Below are 26,676 nucleotides of genomic sequence, written 5' to 3'. Positions count from 1 at the left end.
ATTCTTCCTGAGAAAATTAGCCAACCATTATTAAAGGAACTGTAGCCTACTGCATGCAATGTCAAAGTTGTCTACACAACTGTATCTGTGTATGCTGCTCCTCCTGAGGCGCTTTATCAGCCCACAAGCCCTTTCAAGTAGAGTAATGCCTATCCTCCCTTGCTCCCGAGATGGGGCCGATAACCCAACAACTCCTCAGCTCAGCCTTCCAGCTCTCTATCACAGCCTGCCTAGCTAAATACTTGGCACCTGCAAACATTTTTCTTCAGGAGCCTGCAGAGAAAACCTTCCATTGTGCCATAGAATGAAATCAAACTTGGATTTATTTAGTTGTGAGGAATTCAAAGAATTAGGTTTAAAGGGACAAAGACCTAAGCCTACCCTCTTACCTACAACTTGGAATTTTCTCTGAATAGCAGGGAGATGCAGTTTAGACCCAACACCTCCCTGGAAAGACTTGCACACTCTGTTTTACACACTCCCATGAATGCAGGGAATAAACACTTCTGCCAAACATTTCACTTTGCTCTTTTACAGCTGGATATGTGTGCAGCACATCAGCAGCACTATGAAAGGAGGGTGAAATGGCACAGGTAACAATTTGATGCTTTACATGTATCTGTGTAAGCAGTAAGGTTGGAAGGCAACAAGTCAGTTGAACTAATTACTTCATCTTGTGCAGCAAGCTTATGCCACGTGCTGTAAGTGCTTCCCATTCACACCCAGGCGTTCTCGATTGAGTTAGCTCTCCAAAAGGTGGCTCAACAGGCTCAGTTTTAACAAATAGTTTGGTGTGCAACCTTATTAATGCCCCATACTGACATCAGAAGAGGATACTGACAAATGACTTTGCCCAGAAAAATTGTTTTGCCCCCATTGAGCAGAAAGCAATCATTTGACACTGTCTAATGACATTAATCAAGCTCTGAACCTTTGTTGTTGTATGTCATAGCAAATGCTTAGCATTTTCAGGTCCAAAGTGCTTGACTAGACATTGTATATTAAAAACAAAAGACTTTAATTCATTAAAAATAGACTCTCACGCTAGATTAAGTTCATTTGCTGCACCCGTCCCTGGTCTGCCTTTGTGTGTGGTCTCATTTAAAACAGACACACATGAACCAGAACCTACTTTATTCACATGAAACAAAAATACTACTGGCTGTCAACCAACATAACAGACACTGAAGAATGGGAATACCCCTGGGTAAGGAAATTTTAATTAAAAAAAAAAAAAAAAAAAAAGAGAGAGAGAGAAGAAGGAAAAAAGAAATTACAATGACGAAGAAGCAGCTGCCTTCTCTGGGAATTCCTGCTTCTTCACCTTTGTCAAAACATCTCACATTGTCTCCTATGTATTTTATAAAGGTCTTTTGCAGCTCTATTAAAGCAGCACCTTCATTTACACTCTCTCTGATCTATATTGATAAAGATTATGAAGCCATTATATGGCTCATTATGTTTGCCTTTACTTACCCCCAATTAAGATTTCAGGTGTCTCCGGTTCTGAGCTAATTTCAAAGTGGCTGCCATCTGGGACATTCTCAAGGAACACGATCAGCTCCTTTTGCATCATTTTGCAGTGATATATCACATTTAAAACTCTAAGGGAGCAGTTCTGTTACGTGCAGCCTCATTTTCCGTATGCAGAGTTTTGTGCTTCTTATTTTGGGGGAGTTATTTAGAAATCAATCCTAAGTGCCAAGTTTTGATCTATGACTGGTAAAGCATTAAAGCTCCTGGTCACAGATGACAATTGAAATGCTATTAGGCATAACATCCCCTTGCAATTATTCACAAATCATTCACAAAAAGTGGGTTTTGAGCTTGGGTATGCAATAAAACTAGATTCAGATGCAGTCATGAAAAAAATTTTGGCATATGTAACAAAGGCAGCCTTTATAGAAAACTCCCTTTTGAAAGGCAAAGATGAGGATCAGCACAGTGAAGTAATTGGGATCTACTAATCTCTTCTTTGGAGCAAGGTAGCATGAAAGAACAAACAAGAGCATGCACAGGTCACCTCCCAAAAAGTGCACTGTGAAGAGACCTTCCTCTCAGTCTTCCTACTAAAAGGAGAAGAGCTGAAAGGGCAGTCACCAGAAAGAGAGATTCTCATGGAAAGCTAATAGTGAGGAAGGGAACAGAGAGCATAGGCTACATTTTGAAATTATGTCAAGCAGAGATGGCAGAGAGTTATGAAACAAGAGCTCCTGCTGAAGCAAGAACCACATCACACATGATGCTGGCAGGGGAGCATTACAGCAGGCTCAACAAATTTTCAGCACAGCTTTAAATCTTCCATTATATGGTAGATAATGTTGCAATATACATGGATCCATTTTTCAAGATATGGCACAAAAACATAGTGACACAATTAATTAATGTGTAATTAATTCATCTTCTGCTGATTTGCAGAGAAATAACTGACTTGAAAAAGTTTCTTCCATAAAATTTTTCAATCAACAACATGACTGTGGTATCAACCTACTGCAAGTGTGGTCTCAATACCACACAAGAGAAATTAAGTGTTGGCCCTCGCATGCATTTTGGTAACACTTATGAGTGCTTATATTTAACTTTGATAAAACAAAGTCATTATAAATTAAACATAAGTCTCAAAAAAAGCCGGAGAGCATGACTGTGTCTATACATGTGTGTGTGTGTACACATACATAAATATATCTCACAGAATCAGGATTTTTTAGGTTGGAAAAGACCTTTAAAATCATTGAATCCAACCATAAACCTAACACTGCTAAGTCCACCACTAAGGCATGTCATGTCCCTAAGTGCCACATCTACATGACTTTTAAATACCTTCAGAGATAATGACTCAACCACTTCCCTGAGCAGCCTTGACAACCCCTTCAGTGAAGAAATTAGGGTTCTTAGAAATTAGAAATTCTTAATGCCCAACCTAAACCTTTCCTGTTGTTACTTGAGGCCATTTCCTCTGGTCCTACTGCTTGTTACATGGAAAAGGGACTGACCCCTATGTCAGTATATACATATATATGTGTCTCTATGTGTGTATATAATTCCAGCCCTGCAGCAATTCTGCCACAGAGTTCAGACTGTCAGAAGAAACAGCTTATAACACAAGATACTAAAACTCCATCTTATTCCACCACTTTTTCAATCAGATCCAGAATAATGGACAAGGATTGAGCACATTCAGCTCATAAATTTCTTTACTAGGGTATGGAAGCTAGCTTTGGAGCAGGCTGTAGGCCCATGGCCTGCCAGGCCTGCCTGAGAAGCTAGCCTGGGAAATTCATGGGAGGATTCAAAACAATCCTCAAAGACACAAAACAGCCTGCAGGTGCTGTTTTTCTGATTCCCGTGTTTTCCTTGCAGGAGAGGGTCAGGGGGTGGTAAACCCCACTGACCAATGATGGTAATGCAGTACTTTACTAACCAATAAGAGTTTCCTTTCTGTACTTTCGACGAACTAGTCTATATAACATGGCTGTAACAATAAACTAGAAATTCTCTCCTGTTCTGACTCCCTTGAGAGTCCGTGTCGTTCTTCCCGCCGTTCCCAATTAGAACAACACTAGGGGATGCAGGAGAACAGCACTACTTAGGACTTACCTTGCCCATTTGGTACGTGTTTATGCGTTTTTCCTTTCCTAGGGGTTGACTGGCATGATGATGAAGCATTGTTTGTGGCTGTTTTTGTGTCCTCTGTCTCCTCCTCCTCCTCTTCTTCATCCTCATCATCCTGAGAGCTTCCAAAATATACCATGTTGCTGGGCAGGGCTGGAGAACCTGATCATTATAAAGAAATGGCTCATTAGCATCATTACATTCACTTACTGCACTAACCATATTGATCATAGCCTACTTCATGTCATACACAGCATGGGGAGAGTGGGACTCAGAGCTGGGAGATCAGACCAGTGCATGACTAACCAGAGAGGTTTTATTTATTAGTTTTTACCAACGGGATACACATGTGCTTGAAAAGCAGGGTTCTCCCCCCCTCAAGCACATTCTATTCATACTTCAGACAAATCAGTCTTGCTACATACAAGCCCTAATTAATAGCTCTGTGTATTCAGAAAAGGACTAATGCACACGCTTAATTTCAAATGCGTGCTCAAGTGCCTTGCTGAAATCTTATCACACAACTAGAGGCTTAGAGCTTTTCCAAACAGAAGAAAAAAACGTAAGAAACCAGTCTGCACTGCAGTGATATTTTTATGTTATCATTACAATAAAGCATTTAAAGTTCACAATATTTTGCAGACCTCTACAATATTGTACACCATGTTTTGTGGTATTCTGCAGTAAGAAATAAGAGAGAAAAGCCAAGACATTGAAAAGTTTATTTGCCTAGAGTATACCTGGCAAAGGAGAAAAAAAGAGGAAAGGCTTCTGATTCCCTGTGTGGCACACTCTTGAGGATGTTGCTTCTCATATCTTGATTACTTCCCATGATGTTCCCATGACTTTTAAATGTACAAATACTGCTGTCAACCAATGGGCACTTTCCCATGTGCTCAGTATCACTTTTTACTTCAAAATGAGTCTCCTGTCTATCCCCTGGAGGAACAGGTGCCCTAGAAGCCTTCTGGTTATTCCCAAAGAAAAATTTCTTTTAAAGAAAGCGAAAAAAGTATAGTCATCACACTCGGAGCAACTTTGATTCTTTTCCTGCAGCTAAACAAAACAAAAGGTCTGGGCTAGAGACCAACACAAGGTAGTGGCTGTTTGGCTGGTGCTTCTTTAGGAAGCACTTCTGGCTTTAAGTTCTTCAGAACTGCAACTGTGTGTTTGGTTTGGTTTTGAGCTGTCGTTGTTGCCATTGCCAACAACTAACTAAAGCTTATTTTTTGATTGCATATTTTCTCCTTCCACCAGGTTTGTACAAAATACTCTTTTAACTATAAAAATTACTTTTGAATGAATGAATTACCTAAATATGGCACAAAAACTAGGATAGGCTGTTTCTGCAATGAATCACCCATTCCTAAACATACTGGCTTTGATTGGCATGGAGTTAATTTTCTTCATAGTAGCTGGAACAGGGCTATGTTTTAGATTTGTGCTGGAAGCAGGGGTCAGTCATAACACTGGGATGTTTTAGCCATTGCTGAGCAGCACTTGCACAGTGTGTCAAGGTATTTTTTGCCCCAGTTTTTCATGCTGCTCTACCAGCAAGCAGGCTGGGGTGCACAAGGAGGTAGAGGGGACACAGACAGGACAACTGGCCAAAGGGATATCCCAGACCATAGGACTGTTCTCAGCAATAAGAGCTGGGGGGGAAAAGGAAGAAGGTGGGGACATTCGCTGTTAGACCATTTGTATTCCCATGAAACCATTTCATGTGATGGAACCCTTCATCCTGGGGATGGCTGAACACCTGCCTGCCAACAGTGAGTAGCAAATTAATTCTTTTGTCCGCTTTACTTTCCCTTACCCATTAAACTAGCTTTATTTCAATCCGTGATTTTTCTTACTGAAAACTGACCCTTCCAATTCTCTCCTCCATCCCACTGAAGGCTTAGCCCCCACCTGTGAAGACGTTTGTTTCTGGCCTCTGTAACAGCCCCTTTGGAACTGTGGCTGCCCCGGGGGGAAGCAGAGAGCACAGAATCCTGTGCTAGGTGTCAGTGGTAGCTCTGGGAGAGCCAGGAGAAACACTATAGCAGCACTGATGGCATGATGATCCTTCTCCCCTGAAGCTGTGCATTATTCCATCCAACCTAGACAGAAATGTATGGACACATACGGGTATCTTAGGGGAAAAGGCTTTTCTATTTCACAGTTTTCATGGTTATATAGACTGATGATCAAATTAAGACTGCTGACACATTTCACAGCATGGAAGCTGTAGCAACTTAGAGAAACAAAAAATCTTCACATTTTTAATGCAAGCCCAGAACTTTCTGGCACAGTCTAAGTAATCAAACATAGTAGGTAAGAGGTGCTGAGAGAGGCACAGTAATTCTACTCGTAGGGGAGTTTTAAGTCTCAACAGCAACTACCTAGAAGACTCTAAAATAGTTACTTTTAGGACAGTGCTGCCTGAAAAATAAATTGGTTTTTATTTCCATCTAGATTACCCAAATATGTAGTATGGATTCAGAAACTGGATGCAAGTGCATCAGTTCTTATCAGAATCTGAAGTCTGACACCATCTGACACCACTGTGCATTGACACATGACGGCGTAAAAGAACCTTACTGTTTGGAACCCTCAAAATTAGATTCAAACAAAGACTGAAATCCTCCTATTATAATTAGAGAAATAGAAAATTGATTTTTCTGAGACACTAAAATAGGAGTCTAGGTATAGTGTCTGTTCTTTCAGCTTCATCTTCCTTAGAATTCCACATCTCTGAGCTTTTTTGGCAGCTGCTTTAAACAGCAACCAACAAAAATATATCATCTGCAATGCAAATGTTGTTATTACAATAGCAACTTTTTTTTTCCTTTCTTGAAGCAGAGAATAAAATACAGCACTGTGTCAGTCTGTTTAGAAAGGAGGGAGAGTCTTACCCAAGTCTGAGAGCAGGCACAAACTTCACCTAACTTCTGGTATTCAGTCGCTGTAATCTCAGTGCATAAATCTCCTGTCAGAACGACAGTTTTTAATTCTTTCCAATTGAGAACTACGAACAACAATGCCTAAACTGCATTCCTGGGACAGCTGGGACTGTTTGGGAAGTACATTTCCAGAGAAATTAGACTAGCAACATCCAATAACACAAGAGAGTCCTGCTAACCCTCACTTTATTGATCTAAATGCTCTGCAATATGAGACCTTGGAGAAAAGTTGGCGTTCAGTCTGGGTCTCCTCCCCACCAGCTTTTCCTACATATTTATTAAACTTGACTTGCCAAACAGAAAGAAAGAAAAAAAAAAAAAAGGCTGGACTTGCACATTTTTGTTCTATTTAAGCATTGTTATGGATGGAAGACTCTGAAAGAAATTTAAAAGCTCTGAGTTTTCTTGCTTAATTTTTGTATTAGAACTATTTTTAGCCTCATCTTTTATAATAGTAGTTCACTTCTGGAATAGCCTCAAATAATTTGTTCACAACTATATGTTGAACTGGTTAAAACCACTTTCACTTTAAGCCGATGTAGCTAAATGTGTCCAAAAGGCTGAGAAAACATTGCTTTAAAATACTGAAACAGCCTGGCCAAGCTCAAGATGCTGCAAATTCTCTTTATAAGCAAACTGAAGGGAAGACATGCCTGTAAGTACACAGTGATTTCATTCAAGCTGAAAGAATGTCAATTATGTTTATGAAATAACACCTAATGCGTAAGTAGTTTATGTGCACTGCTGGTACACCAAGCAAAGAGCTAAGCAACTCCTCCTAAGACTCCTCTCATGGAAATAATACTCAGATTTCTCATGGCTGAAAAAATGATGAAACTCATACAAATTAAACTGCACTATGAAGAGTGGAAGCTACGTAATCACTCAACTTCTTTAATATTGTGTAATAATTATTCCTGTCCTAAATATCCCTCATTCTCTCTGAGAACGGATAGGGATGTGTACATGATGCCACAGCCTACCTCTAGTAATAAATGGGACCCTATTTGTTACTCAAAGCTACTGATTTATATAAACAATACTAAGAAGTGTTACTGTAGCTATAAACATTCAAGACCACTGGAAATCTGAAGAAGAATGTGCACTCGAGAGTTGATAGGTTTTTTCCAGCTGTATCAGTTGGTCAAACAAAATATATTGCCCTTCCTCAAAAATCTGGCTGGTCTTCATGCAAGTTAAGACTATGGTGGTTTTCCTTATAGACAGACTTTGTTGACAGTTGTTGCTCTCAGATTACTCCATGTGTAACAGATATTTACCATGAGACTTATGTACAACAGCAAGATGATAAAAGCCCTCCAAAATGGCATGAGAACAAGGAACACTGCAGGTTCACCACACACATCTGTACACACACATTCACAGAACACAGTTATTGTAGAGGCTTTCTTGATACATAAAATCCACTAATCGCTATTCTGCATCTTTGTCTCTTCCTGCACACACTCAGCAACAGAAACCCACAGGGCAGCTATGCTGGTTCCTTCTTGCTCATATTTCCCAGCCAGACAGCAAGAATAAATAAAGATGAGCAATCATCCCTCCTCTTCCTCTTGCCCTCCCCAGCACCGAAGTGTGATTCTCAAAGCAAAAGAGAAAAGTGGCAATGCTACAAATAAAGGGCAACATCTGTGCCTGGGAGGTGGTACCTGCCAGGTCTCAGCACTCCAAGTATACAATTCCCCAGTTCCTCACTTTCCATCCCCAAGAAAACAGCAGAAAAATCTGAGAGAGAGAGCGCCTGCGGTTGTATTGAATTTTACAAGTCTCCTGTGCTGGGAGCCCCCGCATCGTGCAGGCAGCTGCTATGGTGGGCACTGGAGCAGAGGAAGCAGGAGAGCAGAGCAGCCCTCCAGAGCCTGGGGAAGCACATGAGCAGCCCTCCACCCTGAGAAATGCACACTGCCACCCACCCCATCAGCAGGTGCCTGAAAATCCCGCTCACTCAGAAAATCTGACGGCAGCATAGAAATTAAATTTGGCTTTTTACTACTCCTTTAGAAGACATTTCATGCAAGGAATCATCTAGATTGTTGGTGGCTGTGTGGACATTTTTCTTGGCATCAAAAATGGCCTGCAGAACATCTACCTCCATCTGGCCTCTTCTTATTATACCTGTGCCACCTCCTCAACTGTGGCAGTGTAATTTATTTGTGGGGCCATGTGGTGAATCGGATCAGGGAACTGATTCAGATTAAAATCCCAGACTAAGGAAATTAAAGTCCATTAACAAATACTGTAAATGTAATGTAATGTTACAAGTTCTCAAGAAAAGATTTGGAAAATTTCTATGCACACTTTTTCTTATTGAATGTGTAGCATAATATATAACTTTATGTTATTAAACAAAACATTAAATGTGATATGTTTCCAATCTTGTATAGGAGCCGCACATTTTACATTGGGTCCTGATGATGTCTAGGCATACAGCTCCTAAATGCTTTCCCTCCCCCCCAAGACAGCTGATTTGTTTCGCAGCAATACTTACATAAAAGAATATCCTGTCACCAAAGATCTGGATGGGGTAATTGCAACATACTGGGAAGGAAGCTGTAAGAAAGGCTGTAAAGTGCAGCAGCAGAGCAGAAGGGATGTGCTGGGGTTGAAGAAAGGTGAGTGGTGAGAGTCCCGCTTGCAGACAGACACAAGATGTGGGAGCAACGGGAGAAGGGAGATAGGAAGGGATTACTGACATGAAACAGTAACAAATACAGTAAAGTGGAAAGGACATTGCTGTTAAGGCTGGCTCAATACAAGACATCCATCTGATAGTGCAGTCAACCTGCTGCCCTGATCTAGACACGTGCTACTCACCTTTTCCTGCTCAACAAGTCTCACAGCTGAAAGCAGAAAAGCCATAGCCAAAGTCAGGCAGCAACCTAGAGGGAACTTCCCAGCCTTCTCCCCCTCCACCAAAACACTAGGGAAAGGCCAAATCACCAAAGACGGACCTCAGAGTGAGATTTTGAAAGCCTAAAACACTTCCATGTCTGACTAAGGGACTGCAAACCACACATAAAGTTCGGACACCAATACAACCCCAGGTACCCTCTCCTCACCAGTATGAGAGCTCTTAGTATCCTCAGATACTACTGTGTGTAGCAAACTTAGAGAAAATCATTAATGATAAGTATTTTTTTAAAAAATCACTCATCAAGGTTACAATGAGCTGTGAATTATTACAAAAAGGGAGGACAGTCAGCTCTTTTAAAAATTAGATTTGAAGTATGTTTGGCAACTGCTTCCATCAGTATCTTCAGTTTCGTTACTGAAATTCTCTCGAGTATTTTTGTCTTCCCTCCTATTGTGAGAGCAACACAAAAGAAAGCCTAACTATATAGGAAAAATGATTACCACAACTACACACTAAGTGTGGCCTAATGCATAAGAAAGAATGACAAATGTATTTTATGTCCTCTGTTACAATAATTTGGTGCTTATACAACAGTAAGTACAAAGTAAAATATGGGGGGTTTAAGTAATGGTGCTGCTTTTAGCAATTTTCTAGGAAAGATGCCACCCTTTGCATGTGCAAAATTCAGGCTCGCTACTAACAGTAGGCAGAATTGATGCTTTTGCAGCCTGTACATACAGATGTGTTGAACTCAACAGCAAGTGCCTGATTAGAATAGAATAAACTATACTCTTTCTCAGCCATTTTATTTGACTAGTGAGGTTATTACTTTTTTTTTTAACAAATGTGTAGTTTTCTCTCCTAAATTACAGTTATATTTTGTTTCTCATTAAATTACATTAACTTTTGTCTTGGACTAGCTAAACATGTTAAAAAAAACACTCTGAATTTGGATCTGAAGAGTGGAATCAGAAGTACGGAAAGTGCATGTGCTTTGCCAAAAATACTATTTCATTACTCTTCAGAATTAGCTGGCAGTGCTTCTGCAGTATTTACTGAAGTACAAACCAAATGTTTTCATCTGGACAGGATTCAAGCCCTGGTATGTTACAACCACAACAAAAATCATCTCAGTCCAAAAGCCTTCTCTGTAATTTGGGCTGTGGTTTCTGCAAAATTGGAAGATCCTTCTCCATGAATTATTCACACCAACTCCCTCTCTAGCTCCTTTGGTTTTTTTCCTCCTAACAATTAAACACAACCCAGATGTGCTTTGGAAAAATCATAAAACAATTTAAGACATTAGAATGATTTAAGCACAGAGCAGGTCAAGGTATGTGGGACTTCAGCCTGCCCCAAAAAAGCACACAGCTTGCCAAGCCCTACAGTGAGCCACGTTCGGAGGTTTGGCTTCTCCTCTGACACACAGCCCCATTTTGTGGCTCTATGCAGGTGGAAAAACCTTGCCTCCCAAATGCTCCTGATGTGCTGGCATCTCAATGCTTAACATTTAGGGCCTGCTTCTCATTTATTATATGTCTCACTTATTATGTTTTGACAGGACAACGCTAAATCCCTGAAGTGGAAATATATATGTAATTTATGCCTGCACCTTATGGTTGTTTTACCAAACCAGGCTAAAGTAGCACAAAGTGCATAAACTCTGTAGGAAAGAGAAATTGTGCTTCACTTGTCTGACTGCAAGAATGGTCCCAGAGGGAGCTCCTCGGTGCCTAGGTGAGAAGGAAGAAAAGGCTATCCCAAATACAGAAATAAAACTGAGCTCTGACTCTTCCCTCTGCTGCTATTGTAGGAACCACAAGGTACCTGGTGTTACAGCTAATTTATCAACTCGTGTAGCAACATAACCCCACGTTCTTCTCAGTCTATTCTTCGAAGTCATAGAGCTAAATCCAAAAAGCTGAAGAAAATTTTTCCTTTTCTAGGGAAATGGAGCAAGGCTGGGTAAATGCGTGAGGCTGCAGGAGAAAAATAAAAGGTCTACTTTCCAAAATTGGCAAAACACTCCAGAGTAACAGAGTACTCAAAATTTAAAGAAAGCAGGAGTGCTTCTCACATCTACAATTTGTACATGACAATCTCAGAGCAATTTAACTCCACCAGCCTGACTGGATTTTATAATGAACCTCAAAACCAACCCTTTCCAGATGCACTTCAACCCTCAGCTAATGTTCTCTCCCACCAAGAACAAAACTAGTATGGAAGCTTCAAACCACTGTGATGACATTCCCAAAAAGCTACCAGGCTGTCTTTCATACCCAAGAGACCCTGGGTCCCATCCCTAGCACAAAATCAGTAATTTGGGTAACACTGAAGCTATGGTATATTCATGAGTTAGAGAAGCAGGCTTAAAGGTTGTTTTTTGGCTGGGATGAAGGGCAGCAATTGCCCTTGCCAGAATACTTTACATTGCCCACCTGGGCAGCGAGGCTTTGAATTGCTGTTGCCATCGCAGCACTCAGATTTTATACCAGTAAATCATCCATAATGCTCCATAATCAACATCCAGCTATGTTGTATGTATGACGCCTATACACAGAGCTAAATATTTATCCTCATTTTACAAAAAACTAAGCAGCTCACAGAGGGACTCAGAGTGAGTCTGTGGCAAATACGAGAGCTAAACCTCAAGATTAGTCTCCCATTCCAATCAGTTAACTGCATCCTGTGGCTTTTTGCAGGGGTAGATATTGGAATTGTTAACATCTGAAAGGGCCCAAAAACTGGAAGAGCAAGAAAAAACTTTCATTCAGCTGTAGTACTACACACAGGATACTCTCTCTTACTTCAACACCTCTTCCCATCTCTTAAATCTCCCAGCAGGCACACACTGGCATGAAATTGCATCTTCCACTGGATGACTGGAGTTTTGGCACTCCAGCAGCGCCCCGTTCCCCAGGGAAGAAATAATGCCATGGTGGTGGTCGCCAGGCTCTCTCCTCTCTCTGTACTTCACGCTCTGAGCCTGTGTAACCACTTCTCCCTGCCAACACTGATTAAATTACTCTTGTCCTAAACCACCACAAGAGCTGCTTAGTAGCTCATATTCCATAGGTGGCCTAAATGGTTGCATATATGAGAAAAACTTATATTCTACACTACAATGTTACTCCTAACTTGAAAAAGGAACTTAGAAATTTTGAGGTTACAATTACTATATGCAAACTTATTTTTATTAAATGATTTGTGCAATTAAAATTCAGCTCCCTAAAGATTATTCCTGAATTTTCAATCCATCCTAAATTTTAATTTCAGATACTAAATGATATAGTAACAAAATCAATAAAAATTTTTTCTTCCAGCATTTCAAACAAATTAATGTATGTCTGCATTTTTTAATATTATTTTGGAATTATAAAAACTAACCCAGACTGCAAAGAAGCTCATACTTTTGGACTTTGTTACCATTTCATTGCTTTGTTTCCAGCCTAATCAAGTTGTAGCGCTATTCAATCTGCTTACTCTGATGTGGTGAGCAAGTCTCCATGGTGCCAATGGCTGGTGCTTCAAGAATGGGACCAGCACAAGTTAACAGCTCTCCAAGTACAGCACACATTGACTAAAGAACCTACTGACACCAACTAACAGGCAAACATACCTTCTGCCTTGCTGAAAGATAGGCAAATTAACAGTTGTTTTCAAACGTTTCAGACTGTTGTTTTCTAACGTTTTAAGAACTCCCACATTTTGGTTTTGGAGCCTTTTCCATTGTAATTCAAAATCTCTGTAGGTATGAACTGACACTGTCAACCTCTCCTATCAGGACTCAAAAAAGACTCGGATCAAAGGCCCCTAGCCCTTTTTACCACCCAAATACAAGTGTTTAAAAGAATAAAAAACCTGTTTAAGAGCACACTGCACTCAAAGTTAGAAAAGTGAGTTTCAGACAAACATGCTACAGTGAAATTTTCTATTTTGATTTTGCCCAATCAATCAGATTATAATCAGAAATAAATCAGATTATTAAGTCAGCATAGCAATCAAAGAAAAAGAACAATCACACGTCTTGCAGAATATAAGAGCCTGAAAACTCAATTTGTGAGATCTCAATTAAACCATTTTTATTTAGGAATCCCTGAAATTCTCTAGCATGTAACTCCCAGAGGCTCAGCTTAATTAGAAAATTGATCATGGGAAAACTTCTTAAAATGTACTCTCCTAATCACAGCCTTCCTGTTATCACCTTCTGCCAAAGATCTCTTGCTCACAGGGAGTTGTTTCTCCTTCCTCCTTTAGCCTGATATTTGACTCACAATATTTTAACCCGTAAATAATTACAGGGAGCAGAGGTAACTTAAATGCACTGTAACAGGAGCTATTAAGAACAATATGATCACAGGCAAAAAACACAGTAAAAGTGAGAACTGTTGTACAACCACACGTAGGTGACACGCTCATATCTACGCACTGCTGAAAGATACTAATTATGCCTCTGGCAAAGGGCATATGGGCTCCTTCAAAGAAGCTATTTAAAGATAAGAACACTGCAGACAAACACTTCAGAGATATCTGTACTATTCCCCTCCTTGTGTTGAAAATTCTAGGTCACAATTTAATAAAATTAAAAGAAAACACCAACCATTTTAAAAGGAGGATTTTAAAATAATAGAAAGCAGAGGAGCCTTGCAAAGTTTGGTCAGTCTAGAAGTGTATTCCAGGTTGCTCAGATATTCATCAACTGTTACAGCTTTTTCATTGTGCTCCACTTACCTTTTAAGAAGTAATTAGTACAGTGTATTATCAAATCAAGAGTTTGAAAAACAAACTAATTAAAATATGTCTAAAGCCTTAGTGTTCTGGATAATGAAACCATGCAGGTCATCTTGGTTAAATTATTTCCCTTTGAAATTACAGGGTACTAATGGGGGGGGAGGGTGTAAAATTATTTGAATCATTACATTTTCTTACACACTGCAGGATAGGTAAATGGGACTTCTTCTCCTAACTGTGGGATCTTATGCATGTCAAGGGCCTTTCTTCCACACGGTAGCATGATAGTGCTGCTCCTTCACTGACGGAATTAAGCTGCTCCCACTCAAACCCCACAAGAACAATGAGTAGTGTAGCGGTGAAAAGATGTTTAAATTCCTCTGTTTAAAAACAGAAAATGGAAGTACACATGGACATATGAATTCACGGTGGAATTCAGTCAGAGGTTGGACTTGGTGATCATGAAGGTGTTTTCCGCCCTCAGTGATTCATGATTCTATGGTGTGACAAATTTACGCTGTGCTTCTGACACCACTGCTGGGTGTGGTGGGACAAGGGCAGAGAGCTGCACTCCCACCAATCCCAGGAAAGAATCCTTTGCCCCAAAAAAATGCTTTGATTGTGAATGCAGGGATTGTATCACCAGATCCTTCTGAAGGCCTAGGACCTAAGATAGTCCAAACTTGATTTTTTTATTAAACAATCATGGGGATTTACTGTCCTGAAACTTATCACTACTACACTTAATATTTTTGAAGTGCTGAACATCAGCTCTGTGAGTGTGCTCTTATTTCCATACAACTAACTGCATGTCACATTGTTTTCCTGGTGAAAGCACAAAGAGCCAAGGCTGGACACATACAGCTGGACAGAAGTCAGAACAACCACCTGTTCCACCGTGCAAACAATTCTGAAACCCTCAATGCTTTAATAATAGCATGGAGGTTCCAAACCAAAATAACCCCTTCCAAAACAATCCCACGTTCCCCCTATGCAGGGTCTTAGTAACTTGCTGGCTCTTCCCTGTCCAAGCTCACTAGGCACTACCAGAAGAGTAGCACCGAACTAAGCCTGCCAATGCCCTGGAAAGTCACTTGTGGGACCTTTCTGGAGCTGGAGTACCAGCACATTGCTACATGAACACTCTACCAGCATATTAACAACCAGCTTCCATCTCCTTGTTTTGAAATGGACACATCAAAAGAGACAGCTACCCAACTGGAGTTAACATTCCCAGAGGCCAAATGGACACAACCTCAGGCAGCCAGGACCTCTTGAAGGCACAGAAGCCAGAGCCATGCTAATTCAAGACTGAACAACCCACTTCTTTCCTCCAAGCCACAGCGCTCTCCTACTCCTCCACAGAGAAGCATCCTGGTAGCAGGTTTCCAAGAAGATTCCCCTGCCTCTTTTTAACTGGTTGTCATGTTTTATACTGGGGTGATGGAGGAATAAGCTTGTGGGGGTGCTGAAACACAAAGCTGACAGCTTTCCCTTTCTGCTTTTCTTCAGACTGTTTTAAGCAGACCAAGAATGTGCCATGTGTGACACTCAGAGCAGACTTTCCCTTGTGGTTTTTAACATAATTGTAATTGTGATCTTGCAGTCTGAACGCATGTGTTGTCAGAAATGTTCAGTACTCCTGCATACTGAAGAAATTAGGAATGAATTGCAAGTTCTTAATTGACAGTACAAAACATCAATTATGCCACAGATGAATAACAAAGGAGAAAATTACAGGTGCAAGAGCTAAACAGCAACTGATTTAAATAAAAAAAAATAAAAATAAAAACCCCAACAACATGAAGCACTGGAATAGGACTAAAGTACCTGTGCTTCCCATTTGCATTGTTAAACCAGAACACTAAAAGAGTGCTAAGAGAATAGGAAATAGAAGTGGAGATAAGTGACACCCCCACACAGGTTGCCTTTCTTAAGTGTAAGTGCCTTCAAAGCTATAAATAACACATGCTTAGTTAGCAAGCAGTGGAAACAAGTGTGTGAATGCAGCCATGTGTGCTCACACACAGACACACACACACACACAACCCCCATCTGACTCTTTCCACCAACAACTGTGGCAGTTGGCCCAGATCACAGCAGTGACACGCTGCCAACAGACTGATCAACCTCACACCACACTAAATTAGAAATACATTTCCACAGATTAAATTTCAGAGGACCATGATGCCACTTTAAACTCCATTAGTTTCTGCTCCTCTCCATCCTTTAAACAAACACAAAAGCTAGCAAATCACCCTCCTCTATCCCCTGCACCCACCCACTTCACCGGAGGTCCCAACAGGATGGAGGCTCCATACTGGATGTGAAGTAAGATAGATAAATTAACAATCAGTCTGAAAGTACCAGCAGCCTAAAATCTTACAGAGGAAAAGAAAAAAGAAATCAAATCACACTGCATTAAGGTGAGAAAGCCTCAGCAGGAAGCTACAGGTGGTGTTGATCACTGCTGTCCACAGATGCAACAGAGACCTAAGAAAGGGGCGCTCAAAGGCAAGCTCTGAAAGATTCAACCCACTAGGTAAGACTTTTGGAGACAAGCCCTATCTGTAATAAATGCACACCCTTTCAGCAGGTAATGGGCCTAAACAACAGCAAGAGGCATCATTCCAGCACAGAGGAAGCACTTAGGACTAACTAGTGAGACAGGGGACGCACCTATAGAAACATCTACAGCAAGAGATAACATGACAATTGAGGGATTAAACTGAATAATGCTATCTTCAGTACATGACACATGGAAAGCCTTAAGAAAAATGACCACTTGAATAACATCTCCTTCTCTAGCTTAATCTAGACAGTGAGCTGTACCTCACACTCAGGCCCCCCAAGTCTGATGTTCAGGCTTGCAGACACACAGCCCATGGATCCCTGACAGACCTCCACAGCTCCAGCCAAGCTCAAGCACCTGTTACTGTGAGGTAGTTCAAAGTATTTCACTCCACAATTTCAGATACCTCGTTTGTAGCTGGATTGCTGAGAGGAGGAGCTCACTTGTTTTAATTATCACCACAGGAACAATCCAGCTCCTGAGGCAGACAAGAACAATGGCAACCCCTCCACCCACTGTCAGATGAAAAGCCTCACTCAGATTGAACAATAAAGGACAGTGAGTAGGTAGAGAAGGGGAATTTCCAAGCAGATTTTCTCTTGCAGGAACAAGTACTCAGGCAAGTTAAGGACTTCTTCAGTTTACAGTCAGACAAAACAAAGGAGGATGGGGAGGACTTAAGAGAGCTAGACAAAAACCCATTCAGGGTAACAGAGAGCCAAGCATAAAAGAATTTTATTTTTGCACTATTACCAGCCTCATTTTATGATCTTTAGAACCATGAACTCGAATGCTCCTGCTGCAGATACAGTCAAATTGCTGAGAGCTGAAATGCACACAATACCTTCAAGTGCAGCTCCGGTACATTTGTCTGGCTGCTGTGGTGTGCAGTGCTACAGCTCCTTCTGAGAATGAGACAATGCCCCAGCGCAGCTGCCAGACACCTACCTCGAAGACAGAGGAAAGTGAGAAAATCTTCTGTCTTGGGCTTCCTTTTGGAGAGGTCAGAAATCTGAGTGGCAGGAGGGGGTAACAACGGCTCCACTATCTTTATTGGAGTTGTGCTGGGACTGTTTGGCTGGGACTGAGCAAACTTCCTTTGTGCTTGCAGCCTTGGCCTGTGGAAACAAAAGCACATCAGAAACATGTCAGGCAGAACTTGCTGGATGTGCAAAAACATAAAAATTCACCATTTAGGAGAGGGAGAGAGAGACATAGAGAAATACCTGAATCCATCTCCCACCACTACCAAATCCCCAGTTTGGTCAATAATGAAGACAGTATTTTATTTGTTTTACCCTTTGGTATCTTCTGCTACTATTTGGAAAACCAGAAAGGGAACATCTTGACTGCAAAATCTGTGACTACTGTTTCATATGTTCTGAGTGTCTTCTTGCACATGATACAATTACAGTCTACCATTCACTTATTTGGAAATTAAATCTGTATTTTGCACCATGAAAATGTCTTTTTTTGTTGTTAAGTGTTAGTGCTTATTGCTTTCTGTTTTTAATTAAATTACAAATTAGGTTTATTTAAGCCCCATTAAGGTTTTAATTTATTCCAATCTGCTAGAATATTATTTTCATAGTAAAATATATATTAATAGATAAGGTATATATATTTGCGTCCAGCTATAAAAAAAATAAAACCTTTAGGAAAAGACATTTTTGACAGAGAAAACATCAGATCAAAACCTTTAGATTTTTGTTTGCTTGGCCACAGCCCAGAAGACAGTAAGCAAGGAGGTCAGCCATGGGGTTAAGCAGGATTTGGGATAAATTTTTAAATTTGAAGGACATGCATGGAATGAATTTGTTCAGTCCTGGTACTACTGGGCAATGGACTGACACTCTGATTAGCTTTAAAGCATGCCTGGGAATGGCGACGGGAAACGAACGGCTGCAGGTGGTTTTGGCAGTTGGCTGCAAATTATTTCAAGTCTGTCTGAAAGCTCTGATTAACTGCTAGGTAGCAATGAATATGATTTTCTTTAATATGTCTAGAACATAAATTGGTATTAGGGAAAGCATTTTGGGGCAGGACAGATACCCGGAGGGGGTCTCACTGGGAATCTGGCTCAGCTCAGCATATAAGAACACGTTAATTTCTCACTTAAGCAACTGGGATTCTAATTATGATCTTTATTACAGCTTCAAAAAGGAGAGAAGCTACAGAAAGAACTTTAAACCTTGTTGAGAAAGGATGCAATTTTATGTCATTTTATTCCGTAATAGCAGAGTATTTACATAATGTCAAAGTGAAACATTAAATAACACTGAAGGGAAGCCCAGGTCTTGTCACTCCATGGCAGCCTCAACTGTTGTGACTTAAGGAAAGCACAGTTATCATTCAGTAGGGATGAAACACCTAATTGGCAAACCTCTCGTTTTTCACGGGTATTAACCCTAAGAACTTGGGTAACAAGAGCTTTGCTACTGTATTTTAAACTTCTGCAATCTTGTCGCTAAGACAGCAAAAAGAAATATTGAAAATCCCGGCAGTGTTTGTATGAATATACAAGTCCCCTAATGACAACAGAGAGGAAAAGTAACATTCAGCAGTTTTCTCCCTAAACTATGCATAAAATTGTCCTCACTATCCAACCCCCACTGCCCCGAACAACAGAACATACCAGCCATTCCTACTGCTTTTTTTAATCTCCTCCATGGCAAAAATAACCTGGTGATTACAAATTTTTTTATCATGATGCTTATAATCTGTGAACTGGAACTAAAAGACTATTTAACACATATATTTCCTCATATCTATGAACAGTTATCTTTCCAGAATGAAGTGCTTGTATAGATCTGCCTGTATCTCCAAAAAATTACTCAGATTGCTTTGCAAAGCCCCATCTCTTCAAGCAGACTGAGGACTCTTGTGCAGGATGAATGGGATTTTAATTTCGAGTAACTACATTTCTATCACCAAAATCATACACGCAGCCAGAGAGAAACGCTTTGTGTTGGCTTCTGTTCTGCACAAAACATATGTTCTTTCGGCAAAAAACAGACTATAAAGGTTAGTGACCATCCTGGCTTTCTGCACAGGAATTTATTCCCATTGATGTGCTTGATCAGCCAGGCTGTTCAAAGTATTAACCCACCCACTCTGCATCTCTGTACCTGCTCAAATCTCATGTGATCAGTGATAAGCAATCACCGACTGCTTCACCCCATGAAGTAAAGGTTAAGCCTGTTGTACAGTTCAAAATTAACCCTTTGCAGCAAGAATCGTCCATGCCGGTTTGCAGTATCCCTATCATCAGTCCCCAGAGCACTGAAACAGGATTAGAGAATGACTTGCAAGTTTGGTGTAGATGTGAAATGAATTAAGGAACCAAAAGTACTTTTGGTTCTGTCTATGAAAGTACACTGTCTGCTAGTGTTCTTTTCTGGGACAAAAAAATCCCCATGGGGCATGGAGCCTGGCCGGGCAGCATCACAGGCTCTTCACCACGCATGGGGGCCCTTGATTTCAGCAAGGACAGAGAAAATTCCAGGTTTTCCCTCAACTTACAACCATGAACTTTTACTGCTTCCCCAGGGAGGCTGTGGAGACTTTTTGCTATATGGTCAGATGTGCCCAAGATGCTTCTCCTCTCAAACCAGGGTGGAAGATTGCTGGACTTCCATCTGCTTAGTTTGACCTCACCAGTGCCACAAAACCAGGCTCCCTTATGAAATATTCATCTTTTATTAAAACCATGAGCAGTTACAGGGTGTAAATATCACTGATTCAATTTATGAACACTATTAAACGAAAGCACCCTTTTATGACTGCAAGATCCTTTAGGTTTTTGCAACTACTGCTCCTTGCATGGATATGTATGTGCCCCACAGATTTCTACTTCAGTGCCTGAGAGTGCATAAAGAGTGAGCTGCAAGCAGGAAATAAACTATTCTGTAGCTACAGCATACACAGATGAGAAATCAAGATTAGGAATCAAAAGACACATTAGTAAGTAGCCCTTGCTTCAGATTTATGTAAACATGACCAGTTTCAAAGGTGGGCCAGTAAAGAAAAAACACGCATATTTCAAAACATTGGCAGCAGCTAAAACTATTTCCTTTTGAAGGCATGTATGCACCTTAATAAACTTGTATGTCTCCATGAAAACCTCTAGCAGCATAAAACCAATTATTTCAGGTATGGTTTCACATTACACTTAATCCAATCTAAGTGTGAAGCTGCTGCCAAAGAAGGACTGTACCCTCCTTCTTCACTACAGTTACATCAGACAAAGCACAGCAAGCTGTACTCATGTACAACTTCTGAACAAGGAAGAATAGAAGTGGGAAAGGTGGTCAGAAAGACACTGTGTGCATGATGGTGCCTACCTAAAATTTAGAGAGAAGGAGTGTAGCCAGCAGGACCAGGGCACTGATCATCCCCCTGTACCCAGCACTGATGGTGCCACACCTCAAGTCCTCTGTTTAGTTTTGTCCACCTCACCACAAGAAAGACATTGAGGTGGTGGAGATGGAAATGGAGCTGGTGAAGGATCAGGAGCACAAGCCCTATGAGAAGTGAGTGAGAGAGCTGGGGGTGTTTAGCCTGGAGAAAAAGAGGACTCAGGGAATCTCACTGCTGTCCACAATCACCTGAAAGGAAGGTGTAAGCTAGGTGCAGGACAGTCTCTTCTCCTACATAACAAGTGACAGGACCAGAGATAAAGGTCTCAAGTTGTGCCAGGGGATGTTTAGATTGGATATTAGGAAAAGTTTCTTCACAGAAAGGGTTGCCAAGCATTGGAATAGTCTGCCCAGAAAAGTGATTGAGTCACCACCCTGGAGGCATTTAAAAAGACACATGCATGTGGCACTTAAGGACACTGGTGGACTTGGCAGTGCTGGGTTAATGGTTGGAGTCAATGCTCTTAAAGGTCTTTTCCAACCTAAATGAATCCATGATTGTTTAAATGCATAACACCACCAACATGGATTTGCTCTTTGCTTCTTAATGCAAGGATTTCTGCTGGAATGACCTATTTAGCGTGCATTTGGCAACAACAGAGAGATTGGCATGAGAAGCAGAAAAAACAAAAAAAATCCTGTTTCCGTCCTCAAAATAAATTGCTTACTTTGTCCTCATTGAAAGGGTACGCACTATGTAAGGCTTATAAATACGCAAGCAGAAAAAACTTCACAAGGATGAGGAAAGAACTTAAAATAATCCCGCATCTAAACGTCATGCGAACACCCAACACACAGCCAGAAATATCTAGACTATTTAAAAATAAACAGTAAGCCACCTTCTCTCAACAGAATGTTATTTTCCTTCTACTTCTTTTGAGAGACTTTAAACACATACCTATGACAGAAAGTTCAAAAAAGCCTCAGCCTGAGGAAATCTCACCTCCTTCAGGTATGCTTCTCTTCTACTGAGCTGACTGTTTAGGTCTAAGAAAGTAAATTTCAGCCAGAGACTAAAACTCCACAACAAAAATATCCTGATTGCAAAAGGCCAGACTAGGCTATGAACCATTTCTCTCCTGACACAAAACATACTTTTTGAAGCTTTTTTAGAGTAGAATTTCTTTTCAGTTGAGTATTTTAAGAAAATTGCATTCTTTGTAATTAAAACACTAGTTTGTGTTAACTAAAAGTGCTTCAGAATGTCTTTTAAAATAGCATATCCTAGCACCATTCCTTTAGCTTGCAAATAGTTCACATTTAGAAAAAAAGACTGAATATACAAAGGCAGTCTTTTCTTTGCAAAGCACATTTCAGGGTAGCAGTAGCAGTTGGTGTTAAATTTAGTAAACATTAATATTCTAGATAACACTGCATGTTGTGCTAGCCACAAATCAAGTATTAAAATATCAGTATGTGAGATTTTGTTGTGCATCACTACAGAAATCTGACTCTTTTCAGTTTATTACTCCATAACTCCTAAGCGAAAACAAAGCACAAGTACTATAAAACATACACAAAAACAAATATGCACAATCAGATTAGTAATATATTTTCATGCATACTAATCTATTTATAGAGAATTCTGGGTTTGAGAGGCTATTTTCATGCCTAAGCATCTCAGTTGGGAAGAGATTTGCAAAACAATTTTCTGTGAACTCTCTAATCTCCAGCAATCTGCAGGTTTCCATCAAACTTCCTGCTTAGTACATGCTACCATATGTCCTTGCTGTTTGGTCTGTTTGCCTTTCACTTCTTGAACTCCACTTTGGCTTTTGCCTTTTTTTCATGGTAACTGCAGGACAAGGAGGTTTCCAAACACTATAGAACCACAGCTGAAGCAGCTGCTTGAGCAGTACAGTTTTGTGACTAATTCCTATTTTCCTTCTCACTGCAATGTGCTTTTCACTTAACAATTAAGGGAAGGCTCTGGCATGGCTGAGAACTCTACCTCACAGATTTTGTTCCGACCACTCCATGCTAACCATCATTATAGCTTCCTCTCTGCTGAGTACCTGCATTATTTACTTCCTTGCTATGACACTTTACTGGCATGGTGAAATAGTTATCTCTGAGGTTTGCTTGGCTTTGTACCCCGATCACGATGAGGTCTGAAGTCCACCATCTTTTGGTCCCATTGGAGGTGATAAACCAAGTATGTAAACTGTGTAACTACACCATTCAACGTGGCACTCAGTCTGGCAGCACAGCACATCTGTACAGAAAAGCTCACTTTTGTGTGCAGCTTGTTCAGTAAGGTAAACTTACCTGAGTGCCAGGCTGCAGAAATGTTCTGCCCTAACTTAAAAATAAACTAAAAAAGTAATTTAGGCTTTAATAGCCAAGTGTCTGCTGGAAATCAGATGATTATCAAGTGTGTATTTCCACCTCAAAGTTGACCATGTTGCAGGTGCTTCTAGGCAAGCCCAAGATGAGCATGCAAAACTTGTTCCTGGAGGTACCATTCTTCATGGGACAAGAAGAAATCTTTATCACCATCACATGTGCCAGCAGGAAGCATGGCTAAGGTACATTTTACCCTTTCAATCCTCAGAGCAGGTCCACAACATTCCCTCCCAAAAGTGACCTTCTAGAAGACCACCAGTTCATGTAAACAGGGCCCCAAACTTCAACAAGCTGTCTACATCAATAATGCCAAAACTTACATGAAACATATTATTTTTCCCCCAAACTGTGAGGGTTAGTATTTGGATAATCGAAAAAATGGGGTGGGGAAAAAATTTCTCTCAGAACTCAAAATCTTGCTGGCTGTCCCTGGAGCATACCTGAGTGCATGTCTTGGCTCTGATGGCACTAGCAGCATTTCTGGCTGTACTCACACACCTCTGCCACCACTGTGTCCCAAGCTACGCTGTCAGGTCAATCAACAGCACCACACCAAGAGCAAGAAAGCAGGCATGCAAAGGAGTCCTTTGAACTCCATTTCCTCTCCCACATACTACAAAGCTACTGGGATAGTATTTTCTGCCCATGACAGTGGTATCTGTTGCCCATTTGATAACACACGGCTCTGTCTCTACTGCCAGCAATTCTGCAGTGGTGGAAATGGAGATTCTGTCAGCATCTGTGTCCCCACACCTGTTTGCACCAGGAAGGGACTAGAAGTTAAGAGACCTGGTTGCTCCCATCCATGCAGAGATCAAGTGCAGGTAACTGGTGCAAAGCATGGGGTCACTTTCAGATACTGGCTCCTTCAAAGTAATTTGCAAGATAATGTAATCCAATACACAACCTAGACCTGTACTACCAGGTAAGAGTGTAATTCTTAATCCTGTCATATGATTAAAAGAATCTGGACTACTTTTCAGTAAATTGAACATTCCAGAAAGGTTGAATGCAACGATTTTCAGAAGCTGTTTTTACTCCGACTTTTATTCACACAATCTTTTTTACTTTCTGTGGCCCAGTAAATCAAAATTGAGCCTAAATTAACAACACAATTTTAAACCAGACCTAAATTTTCAAGTGATCCAATGAAAGCACAATATTAAGCCCATTCAGTCCTTGATTGTTGAGCCTAATAAGGCACGTTTCTGTAAAAAACACTTCTTGCTCTGTAACTTTAGCCATGATGAATGGATGCACATTTTCCTTTGAGATTTTTTGGTATGTTTTTTTTTAAATGGGAAATGGTTTCTGAGAATGTCCTCCCCTGTTAACAATAGAAAGGTGTTTGGGAATGGCATTTAATGAACAACAATTGAGCCAACCCATATGCTTCACGACTAGTTCAAAGTACAGCTAGACACAAACTTTTTTTGCTAAAAACTGCTCCAATTATCATTAATTCTGGAACCACCCATTTTTCCTGGCAATGCTCGCTGATTACAAGAAGGTACTTGCAGTCTCCCAACCCACCTCATATCATGCAGTTTAGCACAGACACTCATACCTACTAAGTGAAACAGCTGGCTGTTCAAACCACACACTAGACAGCGGTGGGCAAAGTGGGAGTCCTTAAAAGCAGCTGGACGCTGTTACCACTGCCCATCTCTTTAACTGCATTAGGAAGATCTGGACAACTCCAGGCACCATAAATGAGCCCTGTACATGCTCTACATTGCCTATATAAGCAGTCACAATGACACAGGTATGGAGAGCTTGCCTGCCAGACTGAGGCCAGTACTAGACAGTTTATAAAAGAAGTTGTAAAAAATTAACACTGCGTTCAGGTTTCACCTGTGGATTCAGTAAGTGCAGGTGTTTCAGTGGTCTACATAGCCTTGAGAGGGTTAAATCATGCTGGGTACTAAATGCCCTGGGTTTTTGCCCTGAAACATCCACAGTGGTCAGGGAATTATGACACTACTCTTATGTAGCAGTAGGATTTCCCAGTGTGAACTTGAGTGCCCTTCATGGACTTCAGGATACAGGGAAGCAAAGAGGAACAAGAAACGATCAAAAAAACACCAAAAGCATAATTAGTCAGTTGCAGCCCTTCTCTGCGGGAATGGGTCTCCTCTCACCTTACTGCTGCAACTGATTTTAACTGGACTCAATGCAAGAACAGTCCGTGCTTATCGCACACAATTTGCGTCACTGCAGCACTGTAGGCAGGGTCACAACCTCTCATCGTACCTAAACCAAAACTCTGAGTTACCAAGGTGCAACTCCAGCACAACACAATTACAAAACCAAACATCCAACTTCAAATATCTCTACAATGGCATGCTTCCAGCTCAGACTTTAGCAGCTGGAGAAAGGCTGATTTAGATTTAAATACATGAATGACCATCAAATACTCAAAATCTTCCACCCATGCCATGTGCCAGTGGCTGTGGCAAGTACAGGAGGGTTTATTAGCTGCTATCCAGAGAGAAGCAGTAGTGAGAGTGTGACCAAATGAGGATATGGCAGCATAATGAAGCTCCCAATAAGCAGTTTTCTTATAGCCTTTGTCATCAGACCACACTATAGAAACTGTCCTACAGACTCGTCTGTAAATCTAGGACCAAAGCCTTATGCCTCTATAAGTAAATGGGATCTGGACAATCATAAAGACAATGACTCTTTTAAATCTACTTTCTCCAGGGCTTTAACACCTGGGATTGGACAAAAATTTTTCCTCTCCACACAGACATGTGGTGAGCTGTACATGGCAATAGATGGCAGAAGAGATCCTTCTGAATACTGGAGACAGGTGGTGCCACCCTTCCTTTGTCCTGCAACAGTTCTTATAAATTCCCATTCTGGGGCAGGTTCATTTCTAGACTAAGAACATAAGCACTGGTACTTCAACCTTTGACTGCTCCAAGTTGTGCTCCAGCTGTGTCTACACTGTACCATATTGCACATTGCATAAAGCCACCCAGGATAGGCCTTCAGATTCATCAGTCTACATAGAAATGAATCTAACAACAACGGTGCAGACTGTGAGTCCTACAAATGCTCCTCCCCAAGTCTGGAGGTTATTGCTGACACCCTCAACACCACAGCCAATAGCATTCAGCTACGGCAGCTCAGATATGCCCACGGAAGTTACAAAGATGGATAGTAATGCAA

At 40.8% G+C, this 26,676-nt stretch overlaps 1 protein-coding gene across 1 annotated transcript in view; it reads right to left on the bottom strand.

Annotated features, from left to right (window-relative positions):
• Nucleotides 1-26,676, bottom strand: part of JARID2 (jumonji and AT-rich interaction domain containing 2) — a 210,378-nt gene that overhangs the window by 42,890 nt on the left and 140,812 nt on the right. The window contains exons 4-5 of the mRNA XM_058830622.1: nt 17,684-17,853; nt 3,598-3,774 (exon numbers count right to left, since the gene is read on the bottom strand). Coding sequence (XP_058686605.1) covers nt 3,598-3,774; nt 17,684-17,853 — 347 coding nt within the window. The remainder of the gene's footprint in view (nt 1-3,597; nt 3,775-17,683; nt 17,854-26,676) is intronic.

The sequence above is a fragment of the Poecile atricapillus genome, chromosome 2 (genome assembly GCF_030490865.1).
Source record: "Poecile atricapillus isolate bPoeAtr1 chromosome 2, bPoeAtr1.hap1, whole genome shotgun sequence".
NCBI lineage: Eukaryota > Metazoa > Chordata > Aves > Passeriformes > Paridae > Poecile > Poecile atricapillus.
The sequence above is the reverse complement of the archived record's forward strand: the minus strand, read 5'-3'. Positions and strand labels throughout refer to the sequence as shown.